This window comes from Peromyscus leucopus, chromosome 20 (genome assembly GCF_004664715.2).
Source record: "Peromyscus leucopus breed LL Stock chromosome 20, UCI_PerLeu_2.1, whole genome shotgun sequence".
NCBI classification, from domain to species: Eukaryota; Metazoa; Chordata; class Mammalia; order Rodentia; family Cricetidae; genus Peromyscus; species Peromyscus leucopus.
The window spans coordinates 10,705,918-10,722,034 of NC_051080.1; the positions used below are offsets into that span (position 1 = coordinate 10,705,918).

The following is a 16,117-nucleotide window of genomic DNA, read 5'->3' on the forward strand; positions in this document are numbered from 1 at the left end:
CTGCTGTCCCTCAGTGAGGTCGGGTCACCTGCTGTCCCTCCTAGTAGATGGGGAGCACATGAAGAGGGTGGGTGTGCACCCAGTGAGAGCTCCATTGTGGAGGAACCAATGTCCTAAGTATTTCAAGAGAGGCTAGGAGTTGGCTTCTGTGAAATCCCCAGGTTCTAAACACGTAAGGACTGCCTGGTTTTGAAAATTGTTCAACAAGATGTACCTGTCATCAGTCAGTTCCCACCTTAGGTCATAAAGTCAGCGCCTCAAGCAAGTTAGAGATGTCTAACAGAGGCCCAACACCAATGCTGTGTCTGGAAACACTTGGAGATGAGCAAAAAAAGAAAAATGACCGGGAGTCTTAAAACCTACTTACAAAATCCTTGATCTGTCTGTGCTTCTCACAGCTCGTCCCCACCTTCCCACCCACCTCCATGCCTGTTTTTTTTTCTCTTTAGAAAACAGGAAGTAAAAAAATCTGGATAATAATAAAGCACAAGAAACACAAAATCAAAACCCATAAAAACACAAAATCGGAAAACATACACGAAAAATTCTGGTAATACAAAACAAGCCTAACACAAAGCAACAAGAGACAAAAAGTCTACAAAAATACCACCAAGTTCATTTTTTGATGGCTGCCTACTGCTGGGCATGGGGCCTGCCCTTCAGTGTGGGCAGTGAGAGTTCAATGGAGAAACTAGTTTTCCCTTTGCAAGTGGTATCAATGGGGTAGCTTCTTGGTGAGGGGTGGGAGCTCATGTGCACTTCCCCCTCTCAGTGCTGGGATCCCATTTGACCAAACTTGTATAGGCCTTGTGCATATTGTCACGATCTGAGTTGTATGTGCACCAGCCCCGTTATGGTTAGAAGGCACTCTTTTCCTGGTGTCCTCTACCTCCACTGGCTTTTACGATCTGTCTCCTCTTCCATATAGCTCACTGAGCCCTAAGGGGAGGGGTTTGAGGAAGACATACCATTTAGGACTAGGTGTTCTGAAACCTCTCTCTCTCTACATTGTCTAGTTGTGGTTCTCTGTGTTGGTTTCCATCTATTGCAAGAGGGAGCTTCTCTGATATGAATGAGCCCGGTACTGATCTCTGGGTCTAGCAGAATATTGCTAGGAATCACTTTATTGCTGTTTCTTCTGTAGCAGAATAATATGTGGTTTTCCCTTAGGCCCATGGCCTATCTATTCTCAGGTTCTTAGGCACCTGAGCATTGTCAGGCATGGGTTCCATCTCCTGCAGCAGGCTTGAATCCAATCAGAGTGGTTGGTTACTCCCACATTGGTGCTGCCATTGTACCAGCGTATCGTGCGGGCAGGTCAACAATTTAGATCACAGGTTGGTGATTGCCTTTCTTTTCCAGTGGAGTGCAGAGTACCCTTCAGTCCCATGCTGTGGGATGGTCTGTTTGTCAAATTGCTCTGATTGGTCAATAAATAAAACACTGATTGGCCAGTGGCTAGGCAGGAATTATAGGTGGGACTAACAGAGAGGAGAAAAGAAAGAACAGGAAGGTGGAAGGAGTCACTGCCAGCTGCTGCCATGACAAGCAGCATGTGAAGACGCTGGTAAGCCACGAGCCACGTGGCAAGGTATAGATTTATGGAAATGGATTAATTTAAGCTATAAGAAGTTAGCAAGAAGTCTGCCATGGCCATACAGTTTGTAAGCAATGTAAGTCTCTGTGTTTACTTGGTTGGGTCTGAGCAGCTGTGGGACTGGCGGGTGACAGAGATTTGTCCTGACTGTGGGCAAGGCAGGAAAACTCTAGCTACAGTACCACGAACACTAGCAATAGGGATGAAAGGCCTAGTTCGGCACCAGCTCATGTCCAGTGAGATATGTAAGCGTTGCCTTTAGCAAGAAGGTTTTACCAGTTTGTGGAAAGCAACCAATAGCCTTGGCAATAGCCTGAGATGTTTGGCAGTTTCCACAGGGCCCCTTTGGCTAACAAATCAACTGGATGCAAAACATTCTTGGCACTAGAGGGTGAAAGGTGTCTAGTGTATATTGTCTCCCCCATTACTTGGTGACTATTTCTTTTTTATTTTTATTTTTATTATTTTTTTAATGCCGAATGCCATTTATTGAAGGAGGGAGGAGGTCTTAAATACAGGCTTACAGCACAGTGGGAGGACCCTGGAGGGCAGAAGTTCACTACCGATGTTTTACAATCTTGCATCTAAGCTGTTAATGCCCGTTATGCATGATACACAGACAAGGAACTTCCCTTAAGCATTCAGGAGGTTGGAACCCAGCAGGGAATTAGCATAGGGAGGATATCAAAGTCAAGGTCAGCAAGCAAGGCAACAGTTACCCAAAACGGGGGCCAAGGCCCTACAAATCCCACTTTTACTAAAAAATGAGCTTCTGACTTAGGTTGTATGGGACGTCAGCAGGTCACCTTACCTGTCGGAGATGCCTGCCCAGGCCACACAGGTGCTCTGTCTTAGGTTGGTGAGTGCCCCCCAGACATTACCTGTCTCTGAATACCCATTATCATACAGGCTCAATCGTGACTATTTCTTTATGAATATATTTTAGGAAGCTTCTACAGTGGTAGGCTTACATATGACCCTGTATTTGTTTGTGTTTGTTAGCTGTCCCTCCTGTATTCCCTCCCTCACTCCCTCTTCCTTCTCTATCCCTGTCTAATCCTCCTACTCCAGTCTCTCCAAACTATTATTCTATTTCCCCTTTCTCGAGAGATTCTACCCCACTGCTGGTTCCCTATTCCATACCTAACCTCTGTGGTTATACAATCTGTAACATACTTATCAAGGACTGAAAAGCTAACACCCATATATAAAAAATATAGTATTTGTCTTTTGGGGTCTGAGTTACATCAGAATGGTTTCTTTTTCTAGTTTCATCCATTTACCTGACAATTTTATAAGTTTGGCTTTTTTATAAATGGCTGAATAATATTTCATTGTGTAAATGCATCATATTTTCATTATTCATCCACTGATGACACTGAGGCTGTTTCCAGTTTCTGTCTATTATGAGTAGAGTAGCAATGAACAAGGATGAGCAAGTATCTCTGTAGAGGGTGAAGCATCCTTAGGGTATATGCTGGTGACATAGCTGGATCTTGAGGTAGATATTTTCCCAGCTTCTTGAGAAAAGATGACACTGATTTTCATAGTTGCCATATCAGTTTGTACTCCCACCAGCCATGGACAGTGTTCCACTTTCCCCATGTCTCCCACCACCCCCCCAGCATAAATTGTCATTTATTTTATTATTGTGGCCATTCTGACTGGTGTAAGATGAAATCTCAAAGTTGTCCTGATTTGCACATCCCTGATGACAGAGGATAACATTACTTTGTGGGTTTCCCAGCCATTTGTGTTTCCTCTTCTGAGAACTCTGGTTATTCGTTCTGTGCCTAGTTTTTAATTGGGTTGTTTTGATGCCCAGCTTCTTGAGTTCTTTATATATTTGGGATATTAGCCCTCTATCAGCTGTGTAATTGGTAAAAATCTTTTCCTATTCTGTAGCTTAACATTTTGTCAGAATGACGGTGTCCTTTGCCATACACAAGCTTTTCAGTTTCATGAGCAATTTTTAATTGCTGGTAAGACACTTTTATGTTGCATTACATATGCAAGGTGGTGGTATTCTGTGAACTTTAGAATTAACTTGCAACCTACTTTCTGGAATCATTTAATCCCAGATAACATAAACCCTGTCTTTATCAATATGAACATCTTAGTAGTCCTACAAAACTGACTGAAGTGACGGATAGAGAAGATGTCACTCGTCTAAGAGACACCCAGCACCAAGCTGATCTTGTGAAATGAAGCATAACGTGCAGGACTCCAAGGATCGGGAGATCTGGACCAGCAGAACTGCCTCTCATCAGCATCGGGACCTTTGCTATTAGAGTACCCAACCTTCTCAAAGGCTTCCCAGCAGCTTCCACATTTGTGGGGGGCAGGGGAGGGTTCCCGTTCAGCAGTCCATTTTCCCTTTGCTGATTTTTCATTTACCAACAGATCTGACCAATAAGGATTCCACTTGCTGTCTAGGGGCCAGTGGTGTTTCTGAAGTAGCTCTAAACAGTCAATATGGAATAAGTTCAGATAAAGAAAAAACAGATTTTAATTTTTTCGAATGGTTTTACAATGCTATTAATTGTACATATGTATATAAGATCCATTACAATAAATTGCATATTAGCTACATTGTGCACCACACAGCTCATACACACTGGGGACAAGGTTTGAACCAGTACTGAATGACAATCAAACCATTTCTATTTCTTCCAACAATTCTAATTTCAGACCAGAACGACAAGGTGAAAGCCCTGACCCTAACATGTGCTAGCTGCAGCAACTTTGGGTACGTTGTAACTCCTCCTCTTGTCGCTGACACAAAAACGGCCTCACTGGGCCTGGGCTTCATCCTCAGCACAGGATACATATCAATTCATTGGCAAAGGATTACACGGGAACTGATTTTGAGAGCCACGTACACCACAATGGCAGTTGAACCTTGGAGTTCTAGAAAATCTTCAATACAGTAAGCATGACGTACATTTGAAGCTACATTCAATATGGTATAGTATATTCTACTCTACAAATGGAGTGGAAAGGTTTTTATAATAGGTGGGAAAAAATGCTTTAAGACCTTAGATGACTGGAGTACCAATCTAGAATTGTAGAATGCCATCTGTGGGGAACAGCTCAGAAGCCAACACGCTGTGGCAGCAAGCTGGGGCTGCTGCACATTAGGCTGTAACATGTCACTGGCACATGCAGCTGGATGCGCACTATAATCTCAGAGCCCTGGTGAAGTCTTTTATACCACGGGTTCCCTTAACCCAAAGTCAGCAAGGACAATGGCAGTGTAGGATAGATGTGACCTGCTCAGCCCAACACGAGTGCAGCTAAGCTTTGGATGTTAGTTGACAAAAAACTGCAGTAAAGGCTTCCACAACAAGCTGTCACACAGTAATGTGCTTAAAGACCCTAACCTCCGCCAAAAGCTCAATGCAGGGAATGGGAAAAAGGCAGAAGAGGTACCTCCACTGCCCTTAGGTTCTCGCTATTGCTCCTATGTTTGGGAATGGGTAAAAGGCAGAAGAGGACCTCCACTTAGTTCCCTTAGGTCCCCAGTCCAGAGCAGCACGTCCTCTGAAATCCCACAGGAAAGAACTTGGTTCATATCCTGAGCCACAAGGAGTCAGGGCAAATACAGTCATAGTTATTCTGTATCCACTCAACTACCATGGAAAGGTGGGAGATATGTGCTGGTAACTCTAGTTGTGGGTTCAGCCCTCGCCTGGAGCTGTTTTTTTCTTGTTTACGGAATGGGATAGGATAATATCAGTGCTCTCAAGAGCCGGCAGGAACGGCATCAAAAACATGTACTGTACGTAGCCCCACCTTGGTCTGGCAAACAGAATGTGGCCTTTGCTGTCAGCAGCTCTAGCTCTAAGGACAACTGGGTGGCTGGCTGCCTATAACACGGACTGCCGCCCACCAGAAACCCTTCCAAGATGAAAGGTCAGCAAGCCCCCACAGTGGCAGCCAAAGAGCTGTCAGAGCCGACCTTGGAGGTTAGGGTGCGACAGCAAAACCTGGAGTGAAACTGACAGCAGCATCGATTCTGGCATTAAAGCAGAGCTCTGTGTTCCGCTCGTGGAGCTCCAGGATCTGTGAACTGGCGTGGAGGTGGGGGTTGGTTGAAGGCTCTGAGAAATCAATGTACTTCAGCAGTTAACGCTATTCATGTAATTTCAAATTTCACTCTCCAGCAAAGCAGCAAGCTTGGTGCAACATCCTTCACATTCTGCTCTAACCCTACCTTCTTCCTGCAGAAGGGAGAGATGTATTGACTCTTCAGTTATGTCTGTAGCTGGTGGGCTGGAGATGTGGCACTAACAGAGGATCCGAGTTTGGATCCTAGGACCCAAAATGGGCGGGTTACAAACATGTGTTAACTCTAGCTCCAGGGGATCTGACACACTTCTGGGACTCCGTGGGTAAACACATGTACACAGAGACACAAACACATAAATCTTAAAAAAGTCTGTAGCTGGGACAGACTCCTGTAGATTAGCAAGAAAACATAAGCAGGTATATTAACACGTGCAGTGCTTTGCACAGGAGAAAAAAAGCCTTTCAAAGCAGCAGGGAATGATCATACTTTAACCAGCATTTCAACAAAGAATACATTGCAAAGAAATGCTAAAAGAAAAGCAACCCCAAACTTGAGAAGTGAAAACTGTTGGAAATAATTTGTATGAAGACATACCATAAATTTGGATAAAAGCTGATGGCTAGGGAGGTCACAGGCCCTAATGGGAAACTACAGTTGTTTTGCAAAGTGAATGTGATGTTCTCATCAAATCACCTTCTAAATGATATATAAATGCCCACAGACTGCCAGTGCCAGGTTGGGTCAGAGAGGCTTCTTTTTGCAGTGGGCAGCAATAACCGGATACTCAAAGTCATGAGTTCACCCCGAGCAAAGTTCAGAGATTATCACAGAATAGAGGCCAGGAGGAAGGATGGGGTGGAGTGTTGTGACACGCTCTTCCAGGCATGCCATGCCATCAGACTCTTGAATTCTTAGCAGGCATGACTACCTGCGAGATTCACATAATACTGGGCACACCAACCTTTTGTCACGGAGTGAGGAGGGGCTCATAAGGGCCTCTGAAGATTAATAGGGAGTTTAATGGGCTGCAGGGGTTTTTCATTACTGGTATTGCCATTAGTAAAGGTGTACATGCTCCTGTATATAAATTCTCATTCATGTTTCTGTATGAAATCCTAATGATACCTATTGCTTCCCCCCCTACAAAAAACAAAAACAAAAGACAAACAAAAGCACCACAAGAGAGACTAGCTGAGAAGGGGATCAGCAGAAATAGGACAATAGGGAGTAATAGGAGATAAATACGAGTAATATATATATAAAATGAAAATATAACAAAACTTATTACGTACAATTAATATAAGCTAATTTATGTAAAGAAAGTCTGCTGCAGTAGACACCTTCCAATCTTTAGAAAAGCAGAGTAGGGAAAGGGTGAAGAGGGTAGGGTTGTTTTGTTTTGTTTTGTTGACTTTTTCGAGACAGGGTTTCTCTGAGTAGTTTTGGTGCCTGTCTTGGATCTCGCTTTGTAGACCAGGCTGGCCTCGAACTCACAGAGATCCAACCTGCCTCTGCCTCCCAAGTGCTGGGATTAAAGGTGTGTGCTACCACCACCCGACAAGGGTAGGTTTGAAAGACTTTGTCTGTTCCTGGTGGGATGGGGCCACCAAACACTTTATTCAGAGGTTTGGACAGGGGTTCAACAGGTCCACATGACCTGATGTCCTCAGCAAGGGAGACTGTCAAGGCTTCCCATCACTGGGAAAGATTTTCCCTTCAGTGTTTTCCCCCTGTGCTTACACACACAGGCAGACTTTGGCATTCTCGGTCTTCAGCTTGTTTCCTTCATACTCTTCATTGTGTGTGAAGTCAGTTACTGCCATCATCTTCACTGGACTGAGAGGCACCTGGAAGGTTATTAGAAAAGCACACTTCTGGATGTCTATGAAGCTCTTTCTAGAGAGGGAACGTTAAGGGGGAAGACACTCCCTCAAAGTGATGTCTAGAGGCTCAGGAGGAAGGAAGAGGCCCACAGGTATAGACATCCCCCACCCCCACCTCATGCTTCTTGGTTGCCATGGAATGAGCAACTCAGCTCTACTGCAAGCTCCCCATCCACCCACCATGAAGTCACATCTCACCACAGACCAAGAAACTGGGGCCCAGCGCCAGTGGACTAACATACCTGAAATCATGGTATTAAATCCATCCTCCCTCCCTGGTTCCTCTCAGGACTGGTCACAGCAGTGAGAACTGACTGGCCACACGGGCGATCCCCCCCTTTCCCTTTGCATTCCCTCCTTCTCAACTTCTGGTACTTCTCAGTCTGAACACATTCTATTTCTCCAAGACCTGGGGCTCACGCTTCACTCAGAGGTGAAGACACCTTTCAGTCGACAACATTCCCAGCTGGGCTCAGAACCCGAGCGACACAAAGAGCAAGGTTCTTGCTCTGCAGAGTGACAGCTCAGATGGAGGACTTTCAATCTTGCAGTTCACGGAAACTCAGATTCAGAGTTCTCTAACTCCCGAGCATTTTACTGGGCCAGGCACTATCAGGACTGCTTCAGTGACATCCCAACTCCGTCAAGTTAATAGTGTCTCAATTCTCCTCTCCTAGCCCGCTGTTGAGAGGTGAACTGAACAGTAAAGAGTTATTGGGCAGGCAGAGTAGGAAAGTTTACACTTTAGTCATATAGGAGCGGGGCGGGGGTGGGGGGAGGGAATGAGAGAAGACAAGTTACTTAGCATCAGTTGCTTTATTTTGCATTTTTAAAGTTCACAAAAACTTTACAGGATCTGCTTCCCCCATGTTGATCATCAAGGCTTTATGGTAAGACAATGAAAATGTTATCACACAAATTACATATACTCAAAAACAATGGATAATTTACAAACATCTATCTAATCAAAAACATTTTACAAAATACACATTCTAGTACACATGAATTTATCTGCTTTAAAATTAGACTTTCAAAGGCATTTTAAAAAACAAAAATAAACAAAACATTTAACACTGACAAGCCTACAGAATAATGCTGATGTCGAGCTACAAATAGCTTCAAATGCTGAATGTAATTTGAGGGAAGGAGATTACTGGTTGGACCTACATTTAAATAGTACTATTAGTAAGATTCTCTTTTAATGAATTTCTACCAAATGAACAATTCATTTGCCTTGGTAGCTCCTCGGATTTTATAGTCATGCTTGTTAACAACTTGATTTAATGGAGCTGAGAGTTAGTGGGAGGAAAAAGGCATCAGTATCTCTGTCTTTCGGAAGTGACCGCAGGTCAATCAACTACTCGCACTGAGGAAGAATATGTCTAAAAAAGGTATAGAATCTCAATGCCAAAAATAGCTCCAAGTGTTCTCACTTCGGAAACGTAAAAAAAAAATAAATGTCCTCAATTAGATTTTAATTTTCAAAATGGCATAATACATATCTTCACACATCCATTGTAGGGCTCATTAAAATTATTCATACTGCTATTTCTACTTTTAATATAATCTGTATGTACTTTGGGGGTATCTCTGTAGATAGTATCAATAGAGGCCACTAAATGTAATGGCAAGCATGTGGCTCACACCTGTAATCCTAGCACTCAGCAAAGTTGAGGCAGGAAAACCAAGAGTTAAAGGCCAGGGCAGGACAGTCTGAAGCCAGCCTAGGACACAGAGTGAGACCCTGTCTCAAATTAAAAAGGAAAAAGGACAGAAATGAATGAAAAGGAAAAAGACTACTGAGCATGGTGGCACATGTGCAGCATGCAGGAGGCAGAGAGAGGCAGGAGGATCTCTGTGACTTCGAGGCCAGCCTGGTCTACACAAGAGGTTTTCAGGCTAGCTAGGGCTATAATGTAAAACCCTGACTTTAAAAAAAAAAGTAGTAGATAATGCAATTGGGCAGTAATTAAAATCATGATTTTTAAGGTACTTAGTATCACAAATTACGTATTTTGGCTCACTGCTATGTTGGAAGGGACCAGGAAATGAGTAGAATGTCCTAATCGTCTCTTCACTTATTCACTGGCTCACTCACAAGGTAAGGGGAGCTGAGCTGGCCTCACTGTTTTCTACCTCGTTTCTATGATAACGCTTGTGAAAAGGGAGATTCTCTAAGTCTACAGAACTGAGATCATGGAAATTAATAGAGAAATCTCATTTAATCGCAAGCATGAGCTACTTGTCAGGTCCTTCTTTGATAAAGAATGTGCCTAAAACAAAATGCAGGTTCTTATATAGTCTAATTTTTTATTATAGCCACCAGAAGGGTTTCTGAGAAATCTCAACTTAAAATGCATCTTGCATCTCAGATTACACACTTCTTATCAGTCTTCTATTGTTCAGAGAGAGCAGTCAGGAGTCTCACTTCATAGAGACACACTAAGTTCAATGACTTGAGAATAAGGTTTTGTTTTGACGTGTCCTTTAGAGATTGTTTAAGTGCTTCTTTCCTATACTAAGTAAGAATTATTCTCAAAGCAAATATCGTAAGATAGCAAAGTTTTAATTCATTAAGACAGTATATTTTGATATTACCGAAAGTTACAAAGCTGAGAAAAGCAAGCAGCAAATCAAACTCAACTCAAAATGCTAACAGTGCCTACGAGATGCACCCTGGAATGATCTCTAACTACAAATTATACTACTGAAACCAACACACTGTGGAAGACTGGGGAACAGGAGTTAAGTACAGAGAGCTGCTCTCCAGAACTGCTTTTTTGAACTTTAAAAAATTAATTGAACATTATTTTTGGGAGGGAAGAGGTGTATGAAGATGGATTAGAAGATTCTACACATAGGAAAAACATTCGAATTAAGATACTTTAAAAGCTATTGTAGATGTTTATTTGACACTAGAAACGTGGTCAGCTATCATAAAGTATTTCTCTTCATCACAAAATAGTAAGGATTTAAACAATCCAAGGGGAAAAAAATCTAGAAGCTTTAAAAAATTTTTTTTGACTGGGGCACTAATTCTTCTAAAAAGGGTCTCCAAAATCTTGAGTAGAATTATCATACTCGGTAATGAAATGCTTGAGTTCTTCAACACATCGCTCACCAATTTCATGCAAATTCTGCCTCAATGCAAACTGTATGGATTTTTCTAATGAAGGATCTTTTTCAATCAGCATTTTCACCACCATCCCGAAAGTCTCACAGTCTTGTCGGTAAACCTAGGATGGTGAAACACATTTTGGTTAGTATTTCATTAATCAATTAAACACTGGCAGAACTATGATGCTGAACTCTACAAGGGAGACAGAGCAACATGGCTGAACCTCCGCAGTACAAGCACAGCGGCCGCTGGAACCTGTCTGGGCTGTCTGTCTACAACAGAGCAAGAACAGACACACCGAGACACTCATCACCAGAGCAGAGTCATGGCGGGCACCTGGAGCAAGGCAGCCTACAGACAGGATAAAGGAGGTAAGGACAAAAGTGAGGCAAACAAATCACTTGTTCAGAAGAAAATGGCTAGACAGATCTGGTGGCCACACTTTAATCCCAGCAGAAGCAGAAAGATCTGAGTTGAAGGCCAGTCAGGTCTACAAAGCAAATTCCATGTCAGCCAGGGCTACATAGTGAGACCCTGCACTTTAAATTATAAACAAAAAGCTCTAAGAATGCTGAGCATCTATCTAAGGGCAAACACTTCAGCTATAAATATTTAACCAAAACAGGGTTAAGATCAAAACAATAAATTATGCATATACAGATATATGCACTACACATCCATTGTATATATAAGCACATATACATGCTGTGGGATGGTCTGTATGTCAAATTGCTCTGATTGGTCAATAAATAAAACACTGATTGGCCAGTGGCCAGGCAGGAAGTATAGGCGGGACTAATAGAGAGGAGAAAAGAGAGAACAGGAAGGCAAAGGGAGTCACTGCCAGCCACTGCCAGGACAAGCAGCATGTGAAGACGCTGGTAAGCCACGAGCCACGTGGCAAGGTATAGATTTATGGAAATGGATTAATTTAAGCTATAAGAACAGTTAGCAAGAAGCCTGCCACGGCCATACAGTTTGTAAGCAATATAAGTCTCTGTGTTTACTTGGTTGGGTCTGAGCGGCTGTGGGACTGGCGGGTGACAGAGATTTGTCCTGACTGTGGGCAAGGCAGGAAAACTCTAGCTGCATATACATGTGAGGCATATTTTTTTAAAGTATATTTTATTTCAAAATACGTAATTATCACTAGCAATTAGATATTTACTTTCTAATAAATGTATATCTCCTCTATACTAAATGTATTTTTCAAATTTCTGTACTCCCTTTTGTACTCCATAGTTCATGTACTTAAAGAAAAATATGGTTGAGTCTTTGTAAAATTTATATGAGTGAAGTGATTAGCTGGGTGGTGGTGGTGGTGGTGGTGGTGCACTCCTTGAATCCCAGCACTCAGGAGTCAGATCTCTCCTCAGTTTGAGTCTTGCCTGGTCTACAGAGTAAGTTTCAGGACAGCCAGGGTAACACATAGAAACTCTGTTTTAAAAAACCAAAAATAAATAGATAGATAGATAGATAGATAGATAGATAGATAAAACAACAACAACAACAAAAGATCCAATTGAAAAGACCTTTTTTTTTTTCCAACATGGAGTTTCTCTGTGTAGCCCTGAAACTCAATGTAGACCAGGCTGGTCTTGAGAGATCCACATGCCCCTGCCTTATTTTCTTCTTCTCTTTCCTTTTTTTCCCCTTGCTTTTTTTTTTTGTTTTTTGTTTTTTTGAGACAGGGCTTGTCTGTTTAACACCCTAGCTGTCCTGGAACTCGATTTGTAGACCAGACTGGTCTCTAACCACAGAGATTTACCTGCCTTTGCCTCCTGAGTGCTGAAATTAAAGGTGTGTGCCGCCACCTGGCTAAATTTCATTTTTCTAATGTACAATAACATACCACCATTCTTCAAAAACTGATTTTATTCATTCTGAAATCATACATACATACTTTTCTAATATGGTAAAGTTTGTGTATAACATCAAGTTCAACTCAAAATTTATTCAGTTTATCCCCAGGCTTCCTGGAAATGGAACTGGTTTTAGTCTTAGAAATCAACGAGAAACTGTGTTATTACTCACACACATTACATGTGGTATTGAGGGAACAGGCACATTGCGACTGATCTCACAGCACATGATCCCAAGTCAAGCCAACACAGTACTGTGGGAAAGCAGTCACCATGCTTGAGCTGTGTGTGGAAGTAAATCCCGGTAAACACAGAACTTACACAACAGCACCAACACCAACCACAACCGCAGTAGACTGCTTTGTGGGTGGTCTGTTTTACTGGCTTTAAATGAAAAAATAACAGATGAAGATAAGGCTACACTGAACTAACCTATGCAGTTTTTAATGTCACTCTGCTTCCTACTTCGACCCCCATTACAGAACACAACTGTGCCACACGAGTATGAGAAACGCATTCTGAAATTCTAACACTGAACCATGACCACCTGTCACAAGATACAAGCATTTTTGCTTAGTATATATTTTTATTAAAAGTCCTTTTTGAATTATTCACTGGAATACAAAAATGTCTGTACTTTTTTTTGGATGGGAATTAACTATTGAAAGCAACATAATTCTCTACTTGCAGGCATTTTTTAAAAAGACTATTTAAAATGCCCTAGTTGGACATTAGATAGGAAATAGTTTTAGTTAAAGAAACATTTTCTAAACACAACTTGAAATTGTCAGGAACCTATTTCCGAAATCTGTCCCACAGTAAATCCACCCCGGCAGGAAGGGCGCAGCTCTCTGTAGAGAGCTTGTTTGCTTACGGTCCCTAGATGGAAGCATCAATAACCTGCAGGTCTGGAGGCTGCAGGCCACACAGGAAGACTGCTGCTTGGGCCTCATCAAAGCAGGATTCAGGTCAGTGTCCGTCCGGGTGGGGCTCACACAGACTGCACAGGCAGCTAAACCGCAGTGGATGAAAACACCGCCCAATGCTGTCCACAGTCCTTTACTGTAACGGCCAGTGTCGACAACCACATTCTCACACAGGACCTCTAGGGATAAATACTGGTTACCCATGCTTTCCCATCAAACATAAAGGTTCTCTGTTGACTATAAAGCTCTATCTGAAACTGCTCGTCAGGGCTGGCTGGGTCGCAGCCTGGGAGGAGCGCTTGTTGAGCACGCACAACCGACAGCACTGCAGTGAGGAGACGGACAAACACAGCAGCTTGCCGGGTGCGAGACCGCTAGAGACCGCGACTTCTACTCTCTGTCTACTCTCTGTTGGGGGGGGGGGATATGAAACCCCTAAAGAACACGAGTTCTACTCTCTGTTCTGGGGGGGTACGAGACCGCTAAAGAACGCGAGTTCTACTCTCTGTTCTGCGGGGGTACGAGACCGCTAAAGACCGCGACTTCTACTCTCTGTTGGGGGGGATATGAAACCCCAAAAGAACACGACTTCTACTCTCTGTTCCATGGGGTGGTGCACAAAATTAGGCAAGATAAGGCGTGGTTAGCACATGCATCCAAGTCTGGAAGACTGGAGGGGCACAACTGCTGCTTTATCACCCAACAGGACTATTACATTTCCTCTGTTGTTGCTGGTTATCATTTCACATAATTTCCTTTAACCAAACTCACTTGCTTAAGAGACTCTGTCCTGCTTCAAGAAGGTCACATCTTCATAATGGAGGTAAACGAAGATAACTAAAAACCCGGAGTATTTGTGGAGATTAACAACATACTTTTAGACAAGTATCAGCACTGTGTCAGATAGTAAGTTGACTAAGGCTGGAACCCAGGGTCTTACCTGTGTTTCCCACTTCTGCCTACCAATGATTTAAACCTCCAGCTCAGTAACATAGTTGCAAATAATACATGGGTCAAAGTCTCAAGGGAAATGTTAAAACATTCTGAATTAAATAAAAATAAAATGTCAAAATTTGCAAAGGAAACAAAAGCTGTATTTAGAGAAAAATGAATTATTGGAAGACAAAATTAGTAGTTTATGACACTAGAAAAAGAAATGAAATTCGAAGTAACTATAAGAAAAAGTAAAAACCTACCACAGAAAAATAAAATTAGAAACAGGAAGTAAGGGGTAGGGGAGATTGCTCAGAGAGCAAGACCTGTTACCCAAGACAAGCAGGAAGATCTGAATTCAGACTGTCCCAGCACCAGTGAGGCAGAGTCAGGAGGATCCCTGAGGCTGGCAGACCGGCCAGTCGAGCTGGATTAGTGAGTTCCAGGGAAAGCCAGGGACCCCGACAGGTGTTCAGTGACAAAGAGTGTTTGCTGCGCTCACTGAGGACCCAGTGAGAGCTCTTAACACTCAAGTGAACAGCTCACAAGCACCTGTAGCTCCAGCCCCAGGGGATTCTGGCCTTTGCAGTACCTGCACCCATGAGCACATACAAGCAATAAAAACAATTCTTTAAAAGATTTTTTTAAAAAAAGAGATCAAGTGGAGAGTGATTGAAGAAGATACCCAGCACCAAGCTCTTGCTTCCTTATGTATGTATGCACACACGCAAAACAAATGGGAAAGAATTGGTGTAAGCAAAAGCTGGTTTGGGTTGAAACAGTGTCTCAGCACAGGCTAATCTCTCAAGTGCTATGCAGTTGAGAATGACCTTGAAACGATCCTCCTGCCTACGCCTCCTTAGTGCTGAGATTACAAGCATATATTACCATGCCCTGTGTGCTGAGCATGGAACCTGGGCCTCAAGCACTCTAGGCAGGTACTTTAACAGTGAACTACACATCCCCCAAAGCTGGCTCTTTGGAAAGATAATAATACAAGCGCTAACTCTATAACCACAGTAACCACCTTTGGGAAGGAGAGAAAATGACTTGATTTCAAGGACAGTCACTAGAAAATAAAGGAGTAGTATAAACTCTCGTCCCACTAATTAGATGAAACAGACCATTTCAATGAAAGACATAATCTGCTAGAACTCTTAAAAGGATAGATAGGGTAATCTGACACTCAGAGCAGACAGTAATAGATGCAGGTGTGCCCCTGGCAAATTCTCCTCACACTGGGGGGATGGAGTAGAATCTCCACAACCACCTCTTCTAGAAAACAGAGGGAGAAATGCTCCCTAAATCACAGGACCTAAACTACTTGATTCCACCAGCTCCCAGATACAGACTATGGGGTTTGGTTAACAATACAAGCAATACTGGTTTGCCAATCAATCAATCAATCAATGCCAAATACTAAGGAGAGGAGCAACTGCAAGGAAAAGGTTGTTTCCAAAGTTTCTGCAAAGAACTACTTAAAAATTAGATATATTAATTAAAATGTTGATTTCAGAGCCTGACTACAGTTTCAAGGATTAAATGAGACAATATAAAGCATTCTTTCATAACAGTGACTTCCATAAAAAGCATGTAATCTGTATCAGAAACAGTGATGAGCATGAAGTAAGTAAGGAGAGGCGGTGTTCTGTTTTGTATTTGAGGCTGCTGGTCACACTGGATTCTCAGAAGGGGAGGAAGATGATGAGTGCTACTGCTGGACCCA

General features: G+C 42.7%; 1 protein-coding gene across 9 annotated transcripts in view; it reads right to left on the minus strand.

Annotated features, from left to right (window-relative positions):
- Window positions 1-10,097: 10,097 nt before the first annotated feature.
- The window catches only part of Pphln1 (periphilin 1), a 99,472-nt gene continuing 93,452 nt past the window's right edge, over window positions 10,098-16,117 (minus strand). For all 9 annotated transcript variants that reach the window (XM_028869283.2, XM_028869277.2, XM_028869278.2 and 6 more), the window contains one exon: window positions 10,098-10,788. In XM_028869283.2, the coding sequence (XP_028725116.1) occupies window positions 10,594-10,788 (195 nt within the window). In that variant the 3' untranslated portion in view covers window positions 10,098-10,593. The remainder of the gene's footprint in view (window positions 10,789-16,117) is intronic.